This window comes from Vombatus ursinus, unplaced genomic scaffold (genome assembly GCF_900497805.2).
Source record: "Vombatus ursinus unplaced genomic scaffold, bare-nosed wombat genome assembly UNPS02015175.1, whole genome shotgun sequence".
Taxonomy (NCBI): domain Eukaryota; kingdom Metazoa; phylum Chordata; class Mammalia; order Diprotodontia; family Vombatidae; genus Vombatus; species Vombatus ursinus.
In genome coordinates, this window is record NW_020954953.1 from 23,213,613 (window position 1) to 23,238,334 (window position 24,722).

Below are 24,722 nucleotides of genomic sequence, written 5' to 3' on the forward strand. Positions count from 1 at the left end.
TATACCCAAGACCTAGCATAGTGCTTGCATGTGGTAGAACCTAAATATATTTTATTGGATTGATTTTCACTTGATCAGGAACACTCAGGAACAAAACAACTAACCTAATGAAAGGGGAAGAGTATACAGTCTGGTAAAGAAAAATAGTAACAGCTCATATTTCTGTAGCATTGTCAGTGTTACAAAGTACTTTCTTCACAAGTCCCATGTGAGGTACATGAGAAAATTAAGGCTCAGAGATTAAGGCTAAGTGCTTTTCCCATGGTTATGTAGCTAGTGTCAGAGCTGAAATTTTAGCCCAGGTTTTCTGACATTTCCATGAGAGCAATTACTTCCTCTCAACTCTGTCTTCTTCAGGATTATATCATCACTATCAGTTTCTTAAAAGTCCATAATTTCTGTGTGCATGTATGTGTGTTTTCTGTAGTGTGTCATTTGTAATGTATATAAAGCACTTTGCACCTTAATCCTATGAGTATTAATTATTATTGTCAAATCATAGAAGCTTCTGAACAAGGACTAAAAATAAAGCCAAGTAAAAAGTAAAGTGTTTCAGGCTGAAAGATTTTCCAAGCATATTGACATTATAGTCCACCACCCACTTGGAGACTCTAATTTAAATCATCAAGCATAATTGTATAAATCATATATCAAGAGATTTGTTTTTTAAAGTAATTAACAAATTCAACATATTAGTTTCAAAGCTGTCCTGATCACTTGAATATTCTTTCGTTCTCTTCTGTGGATTTTTAAATGTTTTATTAATACTCTTTTACTTTTCTTTTTTTCATCAATTACTCACCTCCTCTCCCTTTATAACATATTTATATATACCATACCTACTCCTCACTCCCACCCCAAAAAGTCTTTTCTTGTAACAAATAAGCATAGTCAGGCAAAATGAATCTGCATGTTAGTAGTGCCTGAAAAATGTTATGTCTCATTCTGCATATCACCTCTAATTTATCATTAGCCCTCTGGAATCATGTTTGGTTATTGCATTGATCACATCACTTAAACTTTTCAAAATTTTGTTTCTTTATGTTGTTTTAGTCATTGTTTGCTTCTACTAATTTCATTCTACTTTAACTGATAAGATTCTCTAGGTTTCTCTGAATCTATTCTTTCATCATTTTTATGATGCAATATAATATTCTATTATATTAATGTATTTTAATCTGTCCAGCCACTCCCCAGATGATGGACAATTCCTTAATTTTCAGTTCTTGGCAAAATCAAAAGAACTGCTATGGATATATTTTTACATGTGAGCATTTTTCCTTTTTCTTTGATCTCTTTGGGGCATGTGTCTAATAGTGGTATCCATGGGATTGACTTTTGGGGTATAGTTACAGGTTGCTTTCCACAATGAAAGCACCAATTCATAGCTTTATAAACAATACATTTATGTACCTGTTTCCCCCTCTTTCTCATCTTCCTCCTCCTCCTCCTTCTTCGCCAATGTTAAGGGTGTGAGATAGAACTTTATGGTTATTTTCATTTTTCTTCTTATAAGAAACTTTAAACATTTTTCATAGGGTTGTTAATAATTTGTATTTCTTCTTTTGAGAACCACCTGCTCATATCCTTTGACCTCTTATTAATTGGTGAATTTCTTATGTATTTTAATCAATTTCCTATATATCTTGGATGTCAGATCTTTCTCAGAGAAACTTGATCCAAAGAATTTTTTGTTCCATTTAACTCTTTCCTTTCTAATTCTACCTGAAAGACAGAGCAAAGATAATTTTACTTAAGATAAAGGTAACAATGAGGCAACATAAAAAATTGGGGAAATGCAGCTAAAGCAGTACTTACGGGAAAATTTATATCTATAAACACTTTCAGTAATAAAAGTAAGATAGAAAACATCAGTGACTTACACATGAAAATAATTAAAGAAAAAACCAAGAACTAGAAAACCCAAATAATTAAAAACCCTCAATTAAACACCAAAATAGATACACTGAAAATCAAAGGAAAGATTAAAAAAATTAAAGCAAAATTTAAAAATCTTATTGAAATAATAGATAAAACTAGGAGCTATTTTTTATAAAAAACAATAGATAAACTTTAACAGGATTTTAAAATCAGAATCAAAAATGAAAAAGATTAATTCATAACCAATGAAAATAAATAAAATAAATTATTAGTAAGTATTTCTCCTAATCCCATGCTAACAAAACTGACAATTGAAATGAAATGGATATTTATAAAACTATAAAATGACCATATTAACAGAACAAAAAATAGAAGACTTAAATAAGCCAATCTCAGAAAAAGAAATTGAACAAGCCATATGAACACAGGAACAGATCAATTTACATGTGAATTCTATCAAACTTTTAAAGGACAATTAATTTTAATATTATATAAACTACTTGAACAAAAATAAGAAAAGAAGGGGTCCTACCACATTCCTTATGTGATATAAATATCACAAATCAGGAAGACTCAAAACATAGAAAGAAAATGATAGACCAGTATCTATAATGAACATTGATACAAAAATGTTAAATAAAATATTAGCAAGGAGATTAAATACATATATAAAACCAAGAGCAAATATTACCTGTAATAGGGTAAACTATAGAAAGGCCTTTCCAGTAGGATAAGGGATGTCCTTTATCACTCTTTACTATTCAATATAGTGTCAGAAATGCTAGCTATAGCAATAAGACAAGAAAAAAATTGAGGAAATAAGCATAGATAAAGAGGAAATAAAATTACCACTTTTTGGTGGGTGATATACATGATGATTCACTTAGAGAATTCTGGAAAGTCAGTTGAAAAACTAATGGAAACAATGGACAACTTTAATAAAGTTGTACAATATAAAATAAACCCACATAAATCATACTACAAAGCTGTAATTATCAAAACAATTTGGTGCTGATTAAGTAATAGAGAGGTGGATCAGTAGCATAGATTAGGTATATAATAAACAAAAGCAAATAAGCCGGTAGCCTAGTATTTAATATATCCAAAGACTCCACAACCGGGGCAAGAACTCCGTCAACAAAATCCATTGGGAAAACTTGAAAACAGTTTTGCTAAAAATAGATATAGGCTAATATGTCACAATGTATATCAAGATAAATTTCAAATAGGTATAGGATTTAGATATAAAGGAGGATATCATAAATCAGAAGAGCAAGGAAAAAATTACCCATCAGACATATGGATAGGAGAAGAGTTCTTGATCAAACAAGAGATAGAGAAGATCACAGGAGGTAAAATGGACAATTTTGATTACAAAAAAAGTTAAGTTTTTACACAATCAAAATCAGTGTTGCTGAAATTAGAAGAGAAGCAGGTAAATGGTTAAAAAAAAATCCTTGCAGCAAGTTTCTCTGATAAAGGTCTCATTTCTAAGATATATAGGGAATTGATTCAAATTTAGAAAAATAAGAACCACTTTCCAATTGATAAGTGGTCAGGGAATATGAATAAACCATTTTCAAGAAAAGAAACCCAAGCCATATGAAAAAAAATGCATGAAATCACTAATAATTAAAAGAATGCAAATTTAAACAACTTTGAGGTTCCATCTCATACTCATCAGATTGACTAAGTTGACCCCCAAAAAAACCAAATTCTGGAAGGGCCATCGAGAAAAAGGTATACTAATGCATCGTTGGTAGAGCTGTGAATTGGTCTAGCCATCCTGGAAAGCAATTTGGGACAGTGTCCACAAGCAATAAAACTGTGCATACCTTTTGACCCAGTGATGTAACTGCTATGTTTATATCTAAAGAAGATCAATGAAAGAGGAAAAGGACCCATATATACAAAAATGTTTATAGGAGCTGTTTTGGCAGTGGCAAAGAATTTGAATTTAAGAGCAGTGCCCATCAATTAAGAAATGACTGAACATGTTATGGTATATGAATATGATGGAATTCTATTGTGCTATAAGAAATAATTAAGGAGGAGATGTTTTCCGAAAAGCCTGGTAAGAATTATATGAACTGATGCAAAGCGAAGTGAACAGAAGCAGGAAAACTATAAAATAACAACAAAATTGTCACAGCTAGCGACTTTGAAAGACTTAGGAGCACTAATTAATGCAGTAACCAGCCCCAATTCTAGAGGACTGATAATAAGACATGCTATTTACCTCCTTTTAGAAAGGTGATAGACTCAGGTTGAAGACTGAGAAAATTTTTTTGGACATCAATAAAGTGGGAGTTATTTTTTTTTTTAAATTATACACATTTGTAATGGGTTTTGTTTTTCTTGCTTTCTCAGTGGGGGAGGGATGAAAGAGAAGGTAGATTTTCATTTAAAAAATACATTTTAATTTAAAAAGTAATTTTAACTGTGTTAATTTTTTTTTCATGCAAAAAGTTTTTTATATAATTAATCTGTTTTATCTCTTGTGGTCTTTTCTATCCCTGCTGCTCTGATTTGCTTATATGACCCTTTATATTCATTCATGTATTCATTTGGAGCTCATTATGGTATGAATGTTGTTCTCAACCTAATTTCTGCCACATTAATAGCCAGTTTTCCCAGAAGATTTTGTTTAATAGTAAATCTTTATCTTAGACTACTAAGGGTTTTGGGGTTCATTAAACACTATGCTACTATGTTACTTCTGTATGTTGTATACCTAATCTGTTCTGCTGATCAACTTTTTTATTTTGAAACCAGCATTAAATAATTTTGATGGTTAATGCTTAGTACTATAGTCTGAGATCTAGTAATCCTAAACCTCCTCCTTTCCTACTTTAAAAAAAAATGTATTCCTTTAACTTTTGTTTCCTCATGTGAATTTTGTCATTTTTTTCTCATCTTTATAATATATATAATATATATATAATAAATGTAATTTGATGGGCATATTGTTGAATATGTAAATTAATTTAGGAAATATTATTTTATTATATTAGCACAGTCTGGAAATGAGCAGTTAATATCTCTCCAATTATTTAAGTTTGTTTTTATTTCTAGAAAGAATATTTTATAGCTGTATTCATAATTCTTATTTGTGTCATGGCAAGTAGACTCCCAAATATTTTTTTACAGAATTTTCTAATTATTTTGAATGAATTTTATTTTTCTAATTCTTCCTAAGGAGTTTTGCTGGTAATATACCTCAAAATATATGATTTTGCGGATTTGTTGTATACCCTTCAACTTTGCTGGAAATACAGTTTCAATTAAATTTAGTTGACTCTCCAGAATTCTCTAAGTCTATTGACTACAAATAGCAATGATTTTATTTCCTATCTGACCATAATTATGCCCTTCATCTCTTTTTCTGATCTTATTACTGTTGCTAGTTTTTCTATCACCAGTTTAGTGCTAGTGTAGTGCTAGATCAAATAATAGTGATAATAAAGGACACCCTTGCTTTACCCCTGATTTTCTTGAAAAGGCACGTAGTCATTTATGCATTTCAGGTAATACTAGCTCTTGGTTTTAGCTATGTCCTATTTAGCATATTAAGAGTCTGTCCATTCTTATGCTTTTTAACGTTATTAAAAAATGAGTCTTATATTTTGTCAAAGGTTTTTTCTGTGATTTTCATTTAAATTTTCTCATCTTTTTAATATTGTGTTATGTTCATATGTATGGAATAAATGTTGAATGCTTGGAATAAATCCATCTGGTTATAATCTTTTCATATGTTGCTATAGCCTCTTTGCTATTTTATTTAATTTTCTTGAATAGGTATTAATTAGGAATATTGCTTTCTAGTTTTCTTTATCTTCCTTATTTAGACAGTTATTTCTAAGAGCTCTAGTGGGCAGGGATTGAATGAGTTCATAAAAAGGCATAGGAGGATAACTGAACTCATTGATTATAATGACTTGAGATTATACTAGCTTGAGATTATGCCAAAATGGATGTTTTGATTTTGCTATGTATATTATTCTAAATTACTACTTACTTGCCCATAAGTGAAACTCAATACCATTTAATGGATTTTTTTAAAAGTTTAATTTTGTTTTTTTTCCTGTTTCCAAGCATTTATTTTCAAAGCTATTAATTACCATTCTTAATGGACAACTCAGAATAGTAAAGTGTATGCCTATACTTACCCATGCCTAGGGCCAGTCTTTTCCATGCTATTCACAGAGTCATAATTTATTTCCTTCTGAGGTGCTTTACTCTGCTTGGCCAGAAAAAAAAAGAAAAGGGAAGAGAAAAGAAAGGAAAAGAGACATTTGGAGTGCACAGCATATACCAGAAGCAAAGTTAGCATAAACCAGAAAGTTCTTGGTTTAAAAAACAATTTTCCAAAAGTCATCAAATGTGAATGTGACATGAGTATTCATCCAAGGGGTTTCAATTTTAAATATTTAGCAATATTGAAGCTGCAACTAATCATTTCACCCACTTTTTCTGATTGTGGGTAAAAAATCTAGACTCTCTTGGGGAGTAGATGCAGCCTTTCGGGGGAATTGCATTTTATATTTGTTGAGTTTGTACATAGAAACCTTTAATCCTTCACCTGCTTTAATCTGTTTTAAACCCATTTACAAAATGGGAAAAACAGTAACTACCTACTTTGGGAATATTAAATAATGTAATTAACTTAATTAAATCAGTATTGAACTTAAATGAGATCTTGCTGGAGAGATACAAGGGAAGATGAGTTAATGTTTTGGCAACCCTTTCTTGTAAATAGCAGTCTTTGATGACTTATTTAAATTAGTGGTTTTCCAAACTTTCTGAGCTTGTGAACACTTCATTGTTTTGGGGGCCTCCAAACTTGAATCCTTGATGTGGTTTCATTGCATGTTAAGTAGACCTGAATAGAACATGTCTTCTTTTTCAAAATGTCTCTAGAGAGAATTCATGGAACTGTCTATGAAAACAGTGTGAAAAACACTGATTTTAAAAGTGTGGTACTTCATTTACCCCCAGTGTTGCTTTGTTACTAAAGTACTCACAAGGATAAAGGGCTTGGGAACAAAAGTCTGTCTGTGCTCAGATATATGCTGAAAAGAATTGTTTGTTAATAAAACGATGACAGAGTAAAATCTATTTTATCTGTTCAATAAGATCATAATTTTGTCATCTCAATTTTTCTGTGGTGTTAGAAGTATCAAAGTTGCTGTCAACTTTGCTTTTTTGCTTTGGGGCATAATCTACAAATCTTACTGCTTGCTCATCTGCAATTTTTACAGAAATCCTTTCTCTTTAGCAGAAGACAGAGACGTATTTGTAGTTAGTGTAGTTCACAAGTAATCAGAAATAGGTAGTCAACTGCAACAACGTCTTTGTTCTGAGACAGTACTAAAGTTTAGGGGAGGTGGTGACAGGAAAGAAAGAAAGAAAATCTTGGTAGGTCCTGAATTCTTTAAACAAATCCTATTTCAACATCCCCTTGACCTACATAAGACAACTCAAGAAGCTGGCCAATCTAGTGGTGCTTACGAGGTGGATTAAATGTCTTCAATTGTCACAGCCAGAAGAAAGAGTGCCAAGAATCAATAAAATCACTCCTCTCTCCAAGCAAATATCTGAATTCTGTATTTCTATCATGCTTTTCCTAGGTTTATTTTTTATGTAACAAAATGAAATGATAGCATTTTACATAATGATAATATTACATGATTAAGCTCAGTGGTAGTCTCTGTCTTTCCTATACATTGCAAGATCATTTTACACACTGCCTCATTATATCATGTACCATCTTCCTTAAATTAGGTCCTTGTGCTGACAACAGCTCTTTCCCTAATCTGAATGATGTTAATGCTGTGTATGGGTTAGATCTTCATTACTGAGTAGCTTGTCTCTTTTCTGTGATCCCGCAGCCTGGATGTTGGCAGGTGCCATTTTTAATGTCATATTTGAATCCCCATATCTCTAGAGACTATCACAGTCTCTGCAGATAATGGGCATTAATAAATATTTGTTGAACCCAATCAATCAAAAAGTTCTTACTAAGAACCTATTTAGTGCTAGGAATTGTGCTAGGCAGTGAAGATACAAAGATAAAAGATAAAAATGAAATAGTGCTTGTATTCATTCTAGAGGGTGAGAAAATGTATACCTACATGTATGTAGATAGATGTATAGATATACATATAGAGAAAAATACAAATAAAATACTTGGTCATCTTAGAGGAAATGTACTAACGGCTAGATCAGGAAAGATATCATGTAAGAGCTTGCACTTGAGCTGAGTTTTAAAGGAATGTAGGGATTCTAAAAGACAAGTCAAGACAGAGCAGGGAGGAAGTACATGCCAGGAATTAAAGATCGCCAACATAAGACCATGCAGACAAGAAATAGAGTGTCTATGTGGGGAACAGCAAGATCCCTTGTGTGGGTGGACCACAGAAAGAGGAAATAACATATAATAAGGGTGAAAGAAGTAGTTTGAAGCTAGTTTGTGAAAGGATTTAAATGCCAAACAGAGGAGTTTGTATTCAGTCTTGAAGGTAATATGGAACCACTATTATTTATTGAGCACTTGAGTGATATGGTCAAACCTGGTATTTAGGGATTGCATTTAGTAAATTGAATTGATAGTTTCCTGGGAATGTGAGTCCTTAAAGGGGTCTAGAGACCTGTACATGTCTATAGCATTCCAGGGGCATTTTTCTAAATGTTTTTATATTCTCAATTGATGAAATTAGAGCTCTTTATAGGGACATAATTGCAGATTTTTATTTCTAGGACTTAAGGTGAAATCCACAGACTGACCTCACTAGTGTAGAAAGTACATCTTCCCTAAAGTTTTACTCATTATGAATGTTTAATAAGTGACAAGGAATAAGTGAAATGCTTAAATTAATTGTTGCTGTTGTTGATTTTTTTTTTTTGCTATTCTTGCATACATTCAGATGAAGTATGAAGCATTACATCCACCAGCTTTCTAAGTTTGTACTGTTGACCTTATATCTAAAACATGCAGTTCTTGGAAGCTATCCTAAGTCATGAGGTCAAATATTGTCAAAATGAGAATCAGTCACCTAATTTTTGCTAAATTGTGTTTCATTTTAAAATATGAGGTCTCCCCCAACTCCAGATGTTTCTAAAGGAAGTGCTCCTAAATATAAATATGTTACATTTCTATCTCCCTGCTTTATTCCTGTCATATTTTCACCTTTAATGTCCCTTTTTCCTGCTTCCCTAAATCTTACATATATGTTAAGACCCAGCTTAAGTTTTACCAGCTGATACAGTGAATGATTTCTTTGATTCTTCCAGGCCACATTAATTTCTTCTCTAAACTCCTAGGGTAGTTAAAATTAACATTTGACAATAACTCTGCTTAATTAAGGGGGGATCAGACCTTTGATTTCACTGGCACAGAGAGGAAATTCTCTTTACTAGTGTAGATTGACCACCTACTTTGCAACATATTAGTTACCTGAGGCTCTGAGGATTGAGTGACTTGCCCAGCTCACTCTGCCGGGACTGGTCAGAGGCAGGACTCTCAACTCACAGCTTCCAGACTCCAAGGGCACCTCTCTATACCCTATGCCAGTTATAATTAGAGTATATAAATGGGGTGTGTGAAGTGATCATTGAGGACTAGCACCCCTGGTGTGAGGGCTTGTTGAGCCCTTTTCAGGGCTACTCTGCTCTCTACTTGTCATTCCATTCTCACCTGTGGCTCCAAAAAGCTGTAGCATGTGCAGTGGCCACACCCTGGTAAACCTTCTTGGCAGACAGGCTAAGCCAGGTTGAGGGTAACTGATGGGCCTTAAACCTGTCACTGAGTTAGGGGGATGTCTACTCCAAGCATGTGAAGGCTTCCCCTGCACAATGTGGATGAGAATAATTTGTTCCAATGGCCATGAAGGCAGCTGAAGCAGGTGCTGTGGAGTGCTTACAACTTGGTCAGACATCAGAGGTGCAAAGGTCATCCACTGCATCATGAGCCATCACCAGCTGCCCTGACTTCTGTCTTGCCACTGTACTTCAGTGACTCTGGAAGAGAGAGTGAGGCTGATAACTGTACAACTCTGCCTCACTTAAATCCAATTCACCCTCCAGTCAAGACATTGCCTGTGATGTCATTGGGCCTCTTTGAAAATGAAGGACAAACAACATGTAATTAGTAGTTAATCAAATATTTAAATATAGTTTAAACTACAATAACTCAGTACTTAAATTTTTTTTGTTAGTTTTCTGTCCTGAGCTAAACCAAAAGGAAAGCTCCTGTCTTTCCTTTGATTCCCCATATACCTGGCACAGAGCTGGACCCACACTAGCTTCTTAAAATTAACTAGTTGATTAAACTTTAATTTAGTATCTCTGTGTGGTAATACATATATAGCTTAGAGGTGATCTGTTTTGAGAACAGACTTGTGATTTCATTGTTGTAGGGAAACTCTCAGTGTGGAACCTTCACTAAAGAGAATCAGCAGCAATTGTATAACATAAAGTTTTAGACTGTTGATTGTATTGAAGCTGGAGTGACTCACCCCTGCTCACATAACTAGGATGTGTCTAGATTTGAACTGAGGCAGACTCATCCAGGAAACCAAGAGGGGACCTCTCTTCACTATGCTGCTTCTCATATGTAAATGTAGGTTTGCACATATAATAATGTAATGTAATAATAATGTAATAATGTAAATAATGCACATGTAATATAGCTATATCACATATATATACATATACATGTATGATATTTTATATAGTTACAACAGATATAAAATGTAACATAGGCTATATTTATATTATACATATATTATACATATATATTATATAGTAGTATTATGTTATATATTTGTATATTACATGTGTATATATTACATATATAGTATGTGTGTATATCTATATATACATATATATGAAAGAAGCACCATGGCAAAGTAAAGAGAAAGCTTATATATTATATATACTAGCAACATATACATTTTTCAGTACTAAAAACCTAGCCAAGAAGATTCTGTTTGTTCATTGTGTAGTTTTTAGTTGCAAAGCTTTTTGTCATATCTTACAAATCCTGATGTAGTTTCTTATTGCTACCAAACCAGCAGAATCCCTACGTTAAAAAAGCATGGAACTTGTTTTGGCTGCTTTGAGAAGTTCTAATTGGCCTTCTAAAGCCTTTCCATAGTTTCCAAAATACTAATATCTTGCTGTGAAACTAACCATTTGAAAATGGTTCAATTTTAAAGTCATTCTTAGAAAATGAATACAGGGGCAATAGGAATAGAAATTCTCTGTTTTTATGTCAGAATGTTCCTTGACTCCTAAAGTAACTTAAATATACTAGAATATAGAACTAGTATACTAGATATAGATATAGATATAGATATATATATATAAGAATATATATGGTATGCTAGAACTATAGCTCATAGACAGTGATTGAGAATTCAGTCATTGCCCCTTCCCTCAAACCCAAAATAACCAACCAGTCTCTTCAGAAGTTTGTTTAATATGGCTAAAGCAGAGTTCTGTGGAAGTCTTTGCTCTAGTGGTCATACTGGGTTCATTGCTTGACAATTGAGGGACAGTTGTTCAAGAAATTATTTCTAGGATCAGAGCCACGGCTCTGGTAGAGTAATTAGGTATTTGTCTGAAAGCCTCAAATCTAGAGGGCTGACAGCTCTTGCAGTCCTTTAGCAACAGTACAAACAACCAAGCTTATCACCGAGTTAGTAAGAGCCATTAGTTAAAATAAGATATTCTTGGTTCTCTTCTCCCCACCCTACCTCTGGCATACACAGGGTAGCCTCCCTAGAATTGACCTTGCGCCTGGGTGTTCCAGGATCTCTTCTCAGCTTCCCACCCTGTTCCCTAGTCAGCTGAGGAAGTGCTTCATGCTGCTTGCCTTGGGCAAAAATTCCTGGTTATAGCTCTGCCTATGTTTCTGATATATTGTATTTTCTTATTTAAATTCATCTAGGAAAGGGAGTGAGTAAGGAAATAAACTAATGCCTCCATCTTCTTTTAATGATTGTGTAGATATCCTCAGCCTTGAAATGCGTAAAAGAATTTGCCTTCTGTTTTTACAATCAAGATCATAAAGTTTATAGTAATCTTTGTTTTATTGAAAATTCCTCAAGAGGCCACATGCTGTAATAGATAGAGTGCTGGCAGGAATATCTGGGTTCAAGTCAGCTTCTGACAGATGATTTATATGACATTACAAGCAAGCAGCTTAAGCTTTCAGGCCCCAGGAACCTCTCAGACTAGTACCTCCAGAGAAGCCAGTATTCAGAGCTAAGACCTTTGATTCTAAAGCCAGAACTTTTTCCACTTCCACACCTCATTTTTTAATGAATTGAGGAAAAAGGTTGGTAATACAAGATAAGTCTTTAAGAAATATTTTTATTGATATTTTTTAAAAAGTCAGCTTTAACAATATATCCCTTCCTTCTCTTCAATTTTTGTAATGAAGAATAAAAAAAAGTAAAAAAAAAAAACAGTTCAGCAAAACTAACCACTGAGCAGTGGTGCCCATTATGCGCAGCAGTATACACAACATTTCATAGCCATAGTCCCCTATCTCTACAAAAAAGGTAGGGAAATGCATTCTCATATAAGTTCTTCAGTTCCAAGGTTGGTCATTGTTATTAAATATAGTTCATTTTCATTTTTGGTTTTGGTTTTGCCATTTAAATTGTTAGAGTCTTTGTATCTATTGTTTTCTTGGTCCTACTTATACTTACTTCATACTGCCTCAGTTCATATTGTCTTCCTATGCCTTACTGTATTCTTCATAATCACTTTTCTTATTGGGCAACAGTATTCCACCACATTCATAAACAACAGTGTAATTCCTATTGTGATTCATGAGTAGTTCCCATTGACCATTCCCATTGAGAATGAGATATTCCCAAGTGATTGTCAGCTACTTTGTTTCCAGTTCTTTGCTGCTATTAATGTTTTGGTGTGTACTGTATCCTTCTTATAGGTAGAGTCAGGAAGACCAGAGTTCAAATCCAACCTCAGATACTTACTAGCTGTATAACCCTGGGCAAGTCACTTAACCTCTGACTGCCTCAGTTTTCCTCAGCTATAAAATAGCACCTACCTCCCAGGGTTATTTTGAAAATCAAATGAGATAATATTTGTAAAATGCTTAGCACAGTACTTAGCACATTGTTTCCTTCCCTTCTTTCTTTCCATCTTTGGCACCCCTTGGATATATACCTAACAGTGAGGTCTTTGGGGAAAATGGTTTAATTTTTCCTTAGTATAATTCCAAATTTCTTTCAAGGATGTGTAGAACAATTCACATCTCCAAAAATTCATTAGTGAGCCCATCCTTCTATAAGCATCAATTATTCCCGTATTTTGTTATCTTCACCAATTTGTTTGATATGAGGTGAAATGTCAAGATAATTTTGATTTGCATTTTTCTTAGTGATTTGCAGCAATCATTCAAATGGTTGTTAACAACTGCAATTCTTTCAAAAACTAATTGTTCATATCTGTTGACCATTTACCCATTGGAAAATGACTTTTAGTGTTATACATTGTATTAATTGCCAATATATCTTAGATATCAGATCCTTATGAGGGATGTTTGATATAAAGATTTCTTCCCAATTGACCATTTCCCTTCTTATCCTACTTGCATTGCTTATGTTGTTACAAAAGCTTCTTAATTTCATGTAATTGAAATGATCTGCTTTGTTTTCTGTAATTACCTTCACCTGTTTTTTGGTTAAGCATTCTTCCTTTACCCAGAGCTGTGGAAGGCACTTCATCTGATTGTTTTACCATGTAGTGATGTGGTTGCCATTCCAGGATGTCATCTCTTAGGCTAAATTGGGGGATGATTATTCAGTTCTCCCAGGTCTCTAGTCTCTGATCTGTACTCAGTTCTCTCTCTTTCCCTCTCCTTTCTCCCTACCCCATCATAGTATCCAGTTTTATGATAAAACACTTTAAAATGATTAACGTTATTACTACTGTACATTTATTTTTGTAGGGCTTTTACCCATTCAGAGTGCTTTCTTTTCTCTTGTTTTACCTGATACACTCAGAATAACCCTTTAAGTTAGGTAAGGTAGGTATTAGTCTCACTTTACAGATGAGGAAACTGAGCCACAGAGTGATTTAACAACCTGCTTATAATCAGCTTTTTGAGGGCTAACTACTTCATCATGTCTCATTTTGATTTTTGGTTTTTTTTATCAGTTTAACCTGGTGTGTTTAAATTCTTGGATGCTGGACTTTACCCAGGCTGTTCTGAATCTGGGGTTTCTGGCTGGGGCTTTTACTCTGTGCTATGCAGCAGACAGGTAAGTATGAAGGTGAGAGTCTATTTTAAGTTAATACATGTAACTACAAAGATAAACCTGTTAAGAGTTTAAAAGAAAAAATGATTTTCCAAATTTAGAATTCCCCCAAATTCTAAAGTTCTAAGCTTGTGATTAATTCGCACTTTTTGTTTATTTAATAGGATTTCATCTTTTCAAATTGTGACTTCCATTTCCTGATGGAAAACTTGTGGCCACTGTGTCTTTACTGTTTTTCATTAGTAAATCTGAATAAAGGTGCTTTCATCTCAGCCAAAGAGCCAAGCAGTGTGGCACATTAAACCATTCTTGTCTGCTTGGTGGCTGATCCATAGGAACTGATTTCATTCTATCTGAATCACTGTGAAATCCTAATCTAAATTGATTGAATGGTCAGGGCAGGGTAAATTACAGGCTGTGGTTTGATTAGTTCAATCATATGGACCTAGCCTTAGTTTTTACTGGGTTCTTGGTTTCTTACTAAACAATCCATATGTTTCAATTCTACAGATTTAGATTGCATTTCTCAGCATAAGATAAGAGTGTGCTTTCTCCCAAGGATTTGCAAGCAGTTAATCCACAAATAACATGAAAATAGTATATGTAACAAATGAATTGGTTATGTTTTGATAATCATAGTTATATTTGGAAAAAAATAGTGAGAATCCAAGACAGTTCTGAAGGACTTATAATGAAAAATGCTACCCCCTTCCAGTGAAAGACCTGATGGAGTCTGAATGCAGATTAAAGTTTACTTTTTTATTTTATTTTTCTTGTTTTTTTTGTCTGTGTTTTCTTTTACAACATGGCTAATATGGAAATGTTTTGCATGAGTGCACATATATACTCTATATCAAATTGCTTGCCTTCTCAAGAAGTGGGGAGAGGAGGGAGAGAGGGAAAGGACTCAAATTAAAATTTTTTTTAAATTACATGTAACTGGGAAAAATAAAATAAAAAATAGTGAGTGTCTCTTTTTTAAATACAGGCATTTTAGATACTTGGCAGAGTTATCAGAATTTATATGTCTCAAATTAAAATTTGGAATATCCAAAATGAAATGACTCCATAAAACATATCATTTATAGTAGCAAATCATGAAATATTGTGAAACAGTGACTTTATGGTCAACAAGACCATATCTCTGTAACATCAGTTATTATGAAAAGTATGGATTTTGTGAAGCATGCTCATGAAACTGCCCCTCTCAACCCCAGGATCAGGTGGGTTTTTACCAAAAATTCAAAGAACAATTAATTCCAATGCCACATAAACTATTTGAAGGGTGTCTTAGCAAATTTCTTCTATGAAATAAATATGGTCTTGATACCTAAACCAAGGAGAATCAAATGAGATAAAGAAATCTGTCCACCAGTTTCCTAAATGAATATTGATGCAAAAATTATAAATAAAATATTGGCAAGCAGACTACAGCAATTTTATCACAGACATCATACACTAGGATGAGGCTGGGCTTATACCAGGCTGGTTCAGTACTAGGAAATATTGAGGCTGGTTCAATATTAGGAAAACGATAAGCATAATTGACTGTGTTAATAACAAAAATCATATGATGATTTCAATAGATGCAGAAAAAGTTACCAGGGCAAGAATTCACTATTTGACAAAAATTGTTGCGGAAACTGGAAAGTAGTTTGGTAAAAACTAGACATATTTCACTTTCATCATTTCATTCAACTCTTTCCATGTTTTTCTAAAATCATCCAGCTCATTGTTTCTTACAGCACAGTAGTCTTCCATCACAATAATATACCATAACTTATCAGCCATTCCCCAGTTGATGGACATCCCTTCAATTTGCCACCACAAAGAGAGCTGCTATAAATGTTTTAGAAAAAATACATTCTTTTCCTTTTTCTCCGATCACCTTGGGAAACAGACATAATAGTGGTATTTCTGGGTCACAGAGTATACACAGTTTTATAACTCTTTGGGCACAATTCCAGATTGCTCTCCAGAAATGGTTGGATCAGTTCACAGTTCCACCAACAATGTATCAGTGTCCCAATTTTTCCACATCCCCTCCAATGTTTGTCATTTTCCCCTTCTATCAGCCAGTCTGATAGGTGTGAGATTGTATCTCAAAGTTATTTTAATTTGCATTTCTCTAATCAACAATGATTTAGAACAATTTTATATGCCTATGTATTATATGTATAATATGTGTGTATGTGTGAAGGCTTGCTTGAAATATTGAAAAATGAAATGAGCAGAACCCAGCAAACATTGTATGCCATGACAGCAATATAGTTCAAAGAACAATTGTGAACAATCAAGTTATTCTGAGTATTATAAATACTCAAATCAACTACAAAGGACCTTGTCCCTTTTCTCTTCTTTCCCTTCACTTTTCCCGACCTCTTTCCTTCAAGCTGGGCAGCTAGGCAGTGCTGTGGATAAAGCACCAGGCCCGAAGTCAGGAAGACTCATCTTCATGAGCTCAAATCCAGCCTTAGCCACTTACTAGCTGTGTAACCCTGGGCAAGTCACTTAACCTTGTTTGCCTCTGTTCCTCATCTGTCAAATGAGTTGGAGAAGGAAATGACAAATCACTCCGATATCTCTGCCAAGAAAACCCCAGATGGTGTCATGAAGAGTCAGACGTGACTGAACAATGAGAAAATTCCTCTGCTCTACTTTCTCTTCTCCTCCTCTTCTCTACTTCAGCAACTTAGCATTAATGTGTGGAAGTTTATAAGGATTACTCTGATGAAAGGTGGCCCTTCTTGCCAAAACTAACCCCCAGCATGCACAAGTGATTCCTTTCCAGCCCATCTCTCTCCCTGTTAACTGGTTGCTTCCCTACTGCCAACAAATATGCCCATGTCTTTCCCATCCTCAAAAACATTCTCATCCCCAATAGCCATCATCCCATATCTCTTTTCCCCTTTGTGGCTAAATTCCTCGAGAAGACCATCTATAATAAGTGCCTCTACTTCCTTTCCTCCTGTCTTCTTAACTCCACATGTCTGACTTGTGATCTCATTATGCTCTCTCCAAAGTTACCGGTGATCTCTTAATTGACAAACCTTTTCTCAATCCTCATTGCTGTTGACCCCCTCTTCTCCTTGATAACTCTCTTTTTTTCTAGATTTCTGTTGTATTGCTCTCTCCTGGTTCTTCTGCTACCTCTCTGATCACCTCAGCCTCCTTTGCTAGATTCTCATCCAGGTCATGCCCACTAACAGTAGATATCCCCCAGGGCTCTGTCCTGTGCCTTCTTCTCTTCCTCTGATATACTTGATGATCTCATCAGCTGTCATAGCTTGTTATCATCTCTGTTCAGATGACTCAGCTAAGTTTTTCCACTTGATGATCTCATCAGCTGTCATAGCTTATCATCTCTGTTCAGATGACTCAGATAAGTTTTTCCAGCTCCTCTTGATCTCATCTTGCATCTCTAATGGTCTATCGGACATTTCAAATTGGATGTCCCATAGAAATCTTAAACTCAGCATGTCCAAAAGCCTGCATGTTTTTCAATGCTATTTTTATGAATTGCATTAGTGAATTATTTTATTACTTTTGGGGAAAGATCCATGATTTTGTTGGTATGGGCACTTCTTCAGACAATCATCATAGTCCCTTGAAGTTGTATTAATTTATTATTGGAAAAAATCATTGCTTAGTAGTCCACCTTTCTAATGATGAACCTCTTCACATACAATTAGATGGTTCTTCTGACAATATTTACAGTGTGATAAGAGCTATCAAAGCATGTAATCTGGTAGTATGACCTTTGTGATCCAAGGGCTGCCTTGGGACCACTGTCAGCCTTTAGAAGAGGACTTTATTGTAGAATCTAAATGATTTTATAGGAAAATTATGAAAAACTGTAATAGAAAAGACCTCATTTGATTTTTTTTAATGTTAAGATTACTTCTGCTTAGGCAAATGTTTCCCCCCAGTTTGCCCTTAAATCATAGCTAGAGTACATTATAGTCATTTAACATCATAATTAATTTTGAAAATATAAAGGATACTGGTTCTGCAAATGACATCATTTTAGTATATGTTTATGGTATTTGTTATTTGTATTGTGTTGAAGAATGATTTGAAGTGATTTTTCTCTCTTTCTCAAAAAGGTATGGAAGAATAATTATATATTTAATCTCCTGCTTTGGTGTGGGAATAAGTGGAATCATTGTGGCATTTGCTCCAAACTTTACTGTGTTTGTGATCTTTCGCTTCCTGCAAGGTGTTTTTGGAAAGGGAACATGGATGACATCTTATGTTATTGGTAAGTTCAATTTAGCTCAATAAACATTAATTGAGCATCTGCAATGGGAAGGCACTGGAGATACAGAAATAAAAGTGAAATAGTCTATCCTCAGTGAGCTTACATTCTACTGTAATTCTAACTCATTTCAGTTCACTTATCCTCTGTTTCCAGTTTAAATGGTGGATTCTAAGTGAATGTTAGATATGTTCTTAACATCAATCTCAGAATCTTTAACAATAAATCTGAGAAATTTCATCTTGATTTATTTCTGCAACAAAGAATTCTATAAAAGCTGTCATCTCATACAACGGGGCCAAAATGTCCCTTTTCCTTGAAAACCAAAGAATATAATAAGACAAGTAATTCAGACTCACAGAATTTGATAGTTGAAAGGGATCTCAGTGACCAGTCATTCCAATTCATACACAAAAGTAAAAAAGATATACCTTATTCAAAAGAAATAGTATAGGTAAAAATTGGTAGTGGCGAAGAGTGATAATTGCATTGTATATTTAAAAAATAAACTTACATGAATATAATAAGGATATAAGCTCTGAGGTTTCCATTGGCAGGTAGGAGCTCTGTAACAAGGCTAAATTTCTCCCTCAGAGTTCCACTCACACCTCTGAGGATTAGGGAGTCATTCTAATGCTGTTAACTTGAAATCCCATTCTGATGTGTTCCCTCTAATATCAGTTTACAGTGATTACTGCTCCAATAATATTTGTAGTGCCAGTTATTGTCTCCCTAATATCAGTTTGACCATCAGTTTTCTCCTTAATATCAATTAACTTGTATACAGGGATATTTATTGATAAGATATAGCAAGAACAAAAGTATGGAAACATTTCCAAACCAGAGTATACTCTTCTCTTTATATTCCAGTCACTGGGGAGAGTGGGCTCAAACTTACAGTGAAAAAAAAAACATTCTTCCCACCACTGAGTTCATTTCTGGGTGTAGCATTGCCAATAGTAGAGTAGCAAACTTGCTTTAAGGACTGGAGTTTCCCCAATGCTAGGCAATCTACTACTGGGCCAGGTTAAGCAAGTTGCATCTCAGGGCTGTGGTGCCATCTGCTGACTGGCAAACTGCTAGCTCTTCCAAACTTCTGAAGCTTACAAGGTCATTTTGCTTTCAATCTTCCTTTGCTGAATAACAAGAAAGAATAGATAAAACAAGACTTCCAGGAGCCGAGATGGCAGAGTAAGCAGGAAATCACTATAATGCTCCCATATTCACCTCCAGACAACCATAAAGTAGCTGCCCTAAACAAATACTAGAACAGGAGAACCAGCAAAAAGATGAGGTGAAACAATCTTTTAGCCCCAGATTTTGGAACATCAGCAGGAAAGGTCTGTCTTACTTAGGTAAAGGTGGAATACAGTCCAAGACAGGAAGTATCCTAGCAAGTCCCTGTGGGAGATCCCGTGTGGTTGAGCCCCAGTGTGGTTGAGCGGGCAAACACCAATACCAGCACCCCCTCATGTGCCTCAGCATAACCAGGGGAATAGGCAGGTGCCAGCTCTGAGAACCTCCATGTGCTTCAGCATAGCTCTGGGCAAGCAAGTAGAATCAACCCTACAAGTGCCTAAGCAAATGGGCAACCACCAGTGCCAGGCCCCACTGCTTGCTTCAGCGTAGCCCCAAGCAAACAGGGACCACCACATTCTTCAGTGTAGCTTGGGTAAACAGGCAGAAGCCAAAACAGGAACACCCCACCGGCCTCAACACATGCCAGACACCAGCACTGAGACCCCAGCTCAGCACCACATAAGCTGCCAGACCCCTCCAGCCTGCAGAAGCACTACCACGTCCCATTCCACCATCTCAGCCCAGCACCAGACACTAGGGTCCCCATGGGCCTCAGGGCAATATCAGCACAGCACCAGGTAAACAGCCAGGGCCTGAAGCCCTGAGCACAAGAAACCTGAGACACTGCCCCTCCCACCCCAGGAGCAGAGCTCAAATTTAAAAGAAAGGAAAAAGGCTGAAAAAGATGAGCAAAAACAACAACAACAACAACAAAAAGAATTTGACCATAGAAAGTTATTATGGTGAGAGGGAAGATCAAGATACAAACTCAGAAGAGGACAGTAATGTCAAATTACCTATGAGCAAAACCCCAAAGAAAAATGGGAAGTGGTCTCAAGCCCAGAAAGAACTCATGGAAGAGCTCAAAAAGGCACTTTAAAATCATATAAGGGAGGTAGAAGAAAAATTGGAAAAAGAAATGAGAGTGATGCAAGAGGATTATAAAAAAAAAGAGTCAACAGCTTAGAAAAAGAAAACAACTGCTTAAAAAGTAGAATTGGCCAAGTGGAAAGGGATATACAATTAAAGTTGGGGGCAGGGTTGAGTGGACTGGCCCAGGCTTCCAGGGGAGGGAAGGATGGAAGGTGGGTGCTAGAGAGACCTGGGCTCAGAACTTAATTCTCCAAGGAGAAGAAGTTCCCATCCAGAGAACCCGAGCAACAATGTCAGGAGTGGCCTCAGTTGATTATGGAAGATTTCCACAAAAGTAACAGTTCAGAGATAGCAACACAACCACATGTCACTAAGAGGAGCTGCACCAATGACAGTTGTATATCTTTCTGGAGAGCAAGTACAGAGTCAGGGGGTCATCCACACTGCTCAGTCATCTTTAGTAATCCACCCCTTGCAAGTAGAGACAGTGCAGATATCATTCTGGTCAGACAGTGAAGATTCTCAGGATTCATCTGATAGCATAGGCTCTTCACAGAAAGCTCAGAGGATTTTAGCATGGCACCCATCTTACAAAAAAAAAAACAAACCTTAATAATTTTTCTTCAGAAGATGCCAGAGACAGGAAGAGAGATGGAGAAAACCCTGGAGTTTCAACAGTCACATCTATGTCTGTCCCAATTCTTTTCTATCAGACTAGCACTGGACCATACATTGCCAATGCCCTAAATGGAACATTACAACTGACCAGTCCAAGAACAGATGAAGTACAGGGGCTGCAGGCATTAACAATGATGAATGCAGGCAATACTCAACAAGGAAAAACAATTCTTCAGTATGCACAGACATCTGATGGACAGCAGATACTTGTCCCTAGCAACCAAGTAGTTGTATAGACTGCATCAGGAAATAGGCAGACTTATCAGATTCATGCCACACTAGCAAATACTAACCTTCCACATACAGTAGTGATGACATCTCCAGTCACTATAATATTTCAGACAACCAAATCAGATGATCCACAGTTGAAAAGAGAAATAAATTTGATGAAAAATAGAGAAGCTACTCCAGAATGCCGTAGAAAGAAAAAAGAATATGTTAAGTGTCTGGAAAATTGAGTTGCAGTCTTGGAAAGTCAAAATAAAACTTTAATAGATGAATTAAAAACTTTAAAAGATCTCTACTCCCATAAAAATGTCTAAAAGAAGACAAATGTTATGAACTCAACTAAAAATTAAATGGATTTTCTTTTTATATGGAATTTTATAAACTAAAAGGTCAAAATGAAACTTATGAAAGTTAGAATGGGACAAGTGGAAGCTAACGACCTTATGAAACATAAAGTATCAAACAAAATCAAAAGAATAAAAAAATAGAAGATGTAAAATACCTCACTGCAAAAAAAAAAACTGACCTGAAAAATAGATCCAGAAGAGACAATGTTAGAATCATTGGGTACCTGAAAGCTGTAATCAAAAGGAGGACCTGGACAGCATCTTTCAAGAAATTATGAAGGAAAACTGCCCTGATATCCTGAAACCAGAGGGCAAAATAGGCATTGAAAGAATCCACCTATCACCTCAAGAAAAAGAACCCAAAATAAAATCTCCAAGGAACATTATAGCCAAATTTCAGAATTATCAAGTCAAGGGAAAAATACTCAAGAGGGCAGAAAGAAACAATTCAGATATCAGGGAGCCACAATCAGGATTACACAGGACTTAGCAGCTGCAACATTTAAGGATTGGAGGTCATGGAACATGATATTCCGGAAGACAGAGGAGCTAGGATTACAACCAAGAATCACCTACCCAGTGAAATTAAGTATAATTCTTCAAGGGAAAAATATGGTCATTCAATGAAATAGCAGGATTTCAAGATTTCATAAGAAAAAGACCAGAATTAAATCAAAAATTTGATCTCCAATATCAAGACCCAAGAGAAGCCTAAACAGATTAAATGGGAAAAGAAAACATGAGGGATTCAATAGAGCTAAACTGTTTACCTCCCTACATAGGAAGATGATACTTGTAATTCTTAAAAATTATATCACTAATAGTACAGCTGGAAGGCATATATACAAAGACAGGGTATGGGTATGAGGTGAATTTGAGGGAATGACATAAAAAAGAAGGGATGAAAAAGAGGAGTACACTGGGTGAAGTAGGAAGGGAGAGATAGAACAGTGTAAATTATTTCACATGAAGAAGCATGAAAGGCCTAATTACAGTGGAAGGAAAGATGGGAGGGTGGGTGATGAGCATTACTTGAACCTTATTCTCATCAGTATTGGCTCAAAGAGAGTATACAATCAGTTGAATATAGAAATTGATCTTACTCAATAGGGAAGTAGGAGGGGAGGAGATTAAGTAAAGGGTGGGGACTGAAAGAAGGGAGAGGAGATGGGGGAAGTGGTAGACAGAAGCAAAACACTGGTGAGAAGGAAAAGGGTGAAAGGTGAGAGTACAAACAGGAGGAATAATAATATGGAAGGAAATACACAGTAATCATGACTATGATATTGAATCCCCTTTTTAAGTTGTGTATGTGGAAATGTTTTTTTTTTGTCTTCTTGTATTTAAGTTCAAAATGGATAAAAATTAAATTAAAAAAAGAATAGATACAATAAGGACAGAAGCAATAACAAGGCAGTGTATTAACAACCACACATCAGCCCCAGTAGGGAGAGTAAGCCACTTGGTACTACCTCCCTCTCGCTGTCTGGAGAGGTGCTAGTTAGTGCCTCTTGTAAGCACATTCATTTCCTGCTCAGAAGCCAATTAAAAGGTTTTTCTTCACCATTCAGTAAATGAACAGAAATAGTCATAGAATATCTGCACATACTCTGAAGTAGAAAGTCAGATCCATGATATGTCATCATGGTTCCTCAATACTCCATGGGGGCTTGTAGAAGGCAAGGCTCCCTCTGGACGTTCTAAGAATGAGGCCCTTGTTGGCCAAATCCCTTGTTATATAAGGAATTCTAGGAATTAGGGGTATGGGTAAAGAATGATAGAGAGCATTTGGGTGGAGTGGAGGCAGAAGCAGAAGTAATATTGTCATCACATTATACCATAGATCACCAGGATGGAAAGAACAAGTCATGTTGGACAAACCTCACTTTTTTGATAGACTAGTAGATCACAGAAATGTTGCAAATGTAATTTACTTAGATTTTTAGTCTCTTCTACTCTTATCTTAGAAAAGATCCTAAGGATATATGGGCTAGAAAATAGGAGTTTGCTACATTGGGAACTGATTGAAAGAGGGGAGTCTTGCTCACGTATGAACTGGACTAGTTGGCCTTTGAAGTCCTTTGCATTTCTGAGACCCTGTGATTCCTTCATGTGGTAAGGGAGATGACTCCCAAAGACACTGTGAATTAACACCCAGGCTAATATGAAGAATATGAGAGAGAAGGATGTTTAGACATTGCAAGCAAAAAGCAGTTGAGAAAAAAATGATTCTGTACAGCATGAGTCCCAGCTAAGGCAGATCATCCCCAAAGCATTTATAAATGAAACTGGAAGGAGAACAAAAATAAAAGTGAAATGGAATAGTTTCGGTGTTGTTACAATCAATTCTTTATCTTTAGTGACAGTGAAATTTTTACATTTGGCTCCTACCCTCAGTAACCAGTGGCACCTACATGAGGACATAGAATGGCATTTATGAAGATTAAATTCAGAAGAATAACTGAACCTGAGCTGGAACTTAACATGGAAAGCTACTTTAAAGGCATCCACTTTCCAAGATTATCTCAATGACAGAAAGATTCCAAGAAAATAAAAAGATAATTTATGACATTATTACCCAAGAGAGTGACTGGGAAGATGGTAGCAACTAGCAATGCATTTGCCTATTTTCTCATCTTTATAAAATAGTTCATTTGTCAAGGGCATCTCTGTGAAAACGTGAGAAAGTAAGAAGTATGCTCTCATGTTAGGGCAGGTAGGTGGCACAGTGGATAGAGTATGGGGCTTGGAATCATAAAGACTCATCTTCATGAGTTCAAATCTGGCCCCAGACATTTAAAAGTTGTGTGACCCAGGGCAAGTGACAACCTCAATTGCTTCCAAAAAAAAATTGAGGTAATA

The 24,722-nt window shown here is 35.5% G+C and overlaps 1 protein-coding gene and 1 pseudogene across 3 annotated transcripts in view; both read left to right on the forward strand.

Moving 5' to 3' along the window:
- LOC114031434 (solute carrier family 22 member 3-like) overlaps window positions 1-24,722 on the forward strand; it is a 192,438-nt gene that overhangs the window by 48,351 nt on the left and 119,365 nt on the right. For all 3 annotated transcript variants that reach the window (XM_027846509.1, XM_027846506.1, XM_027846508.1), the window contains exons 2-3: window positions 14,077-14,180; window positions 18,284-18,438. In XM_027846509.1, the coding sequence (XP_027702310.1) occupies window positions 14,077-14,180; window positions 18,284-18,438 (259 nt within the window). The remainder of the gene's footprint in view (window positions 1-14,076; window positions 14,181-18,283; window positions 18,439-24,722) is intronic.
- LOC114031435 lies at window positions 20,972-21,827 on the forward strand (annotated as a pseudogene).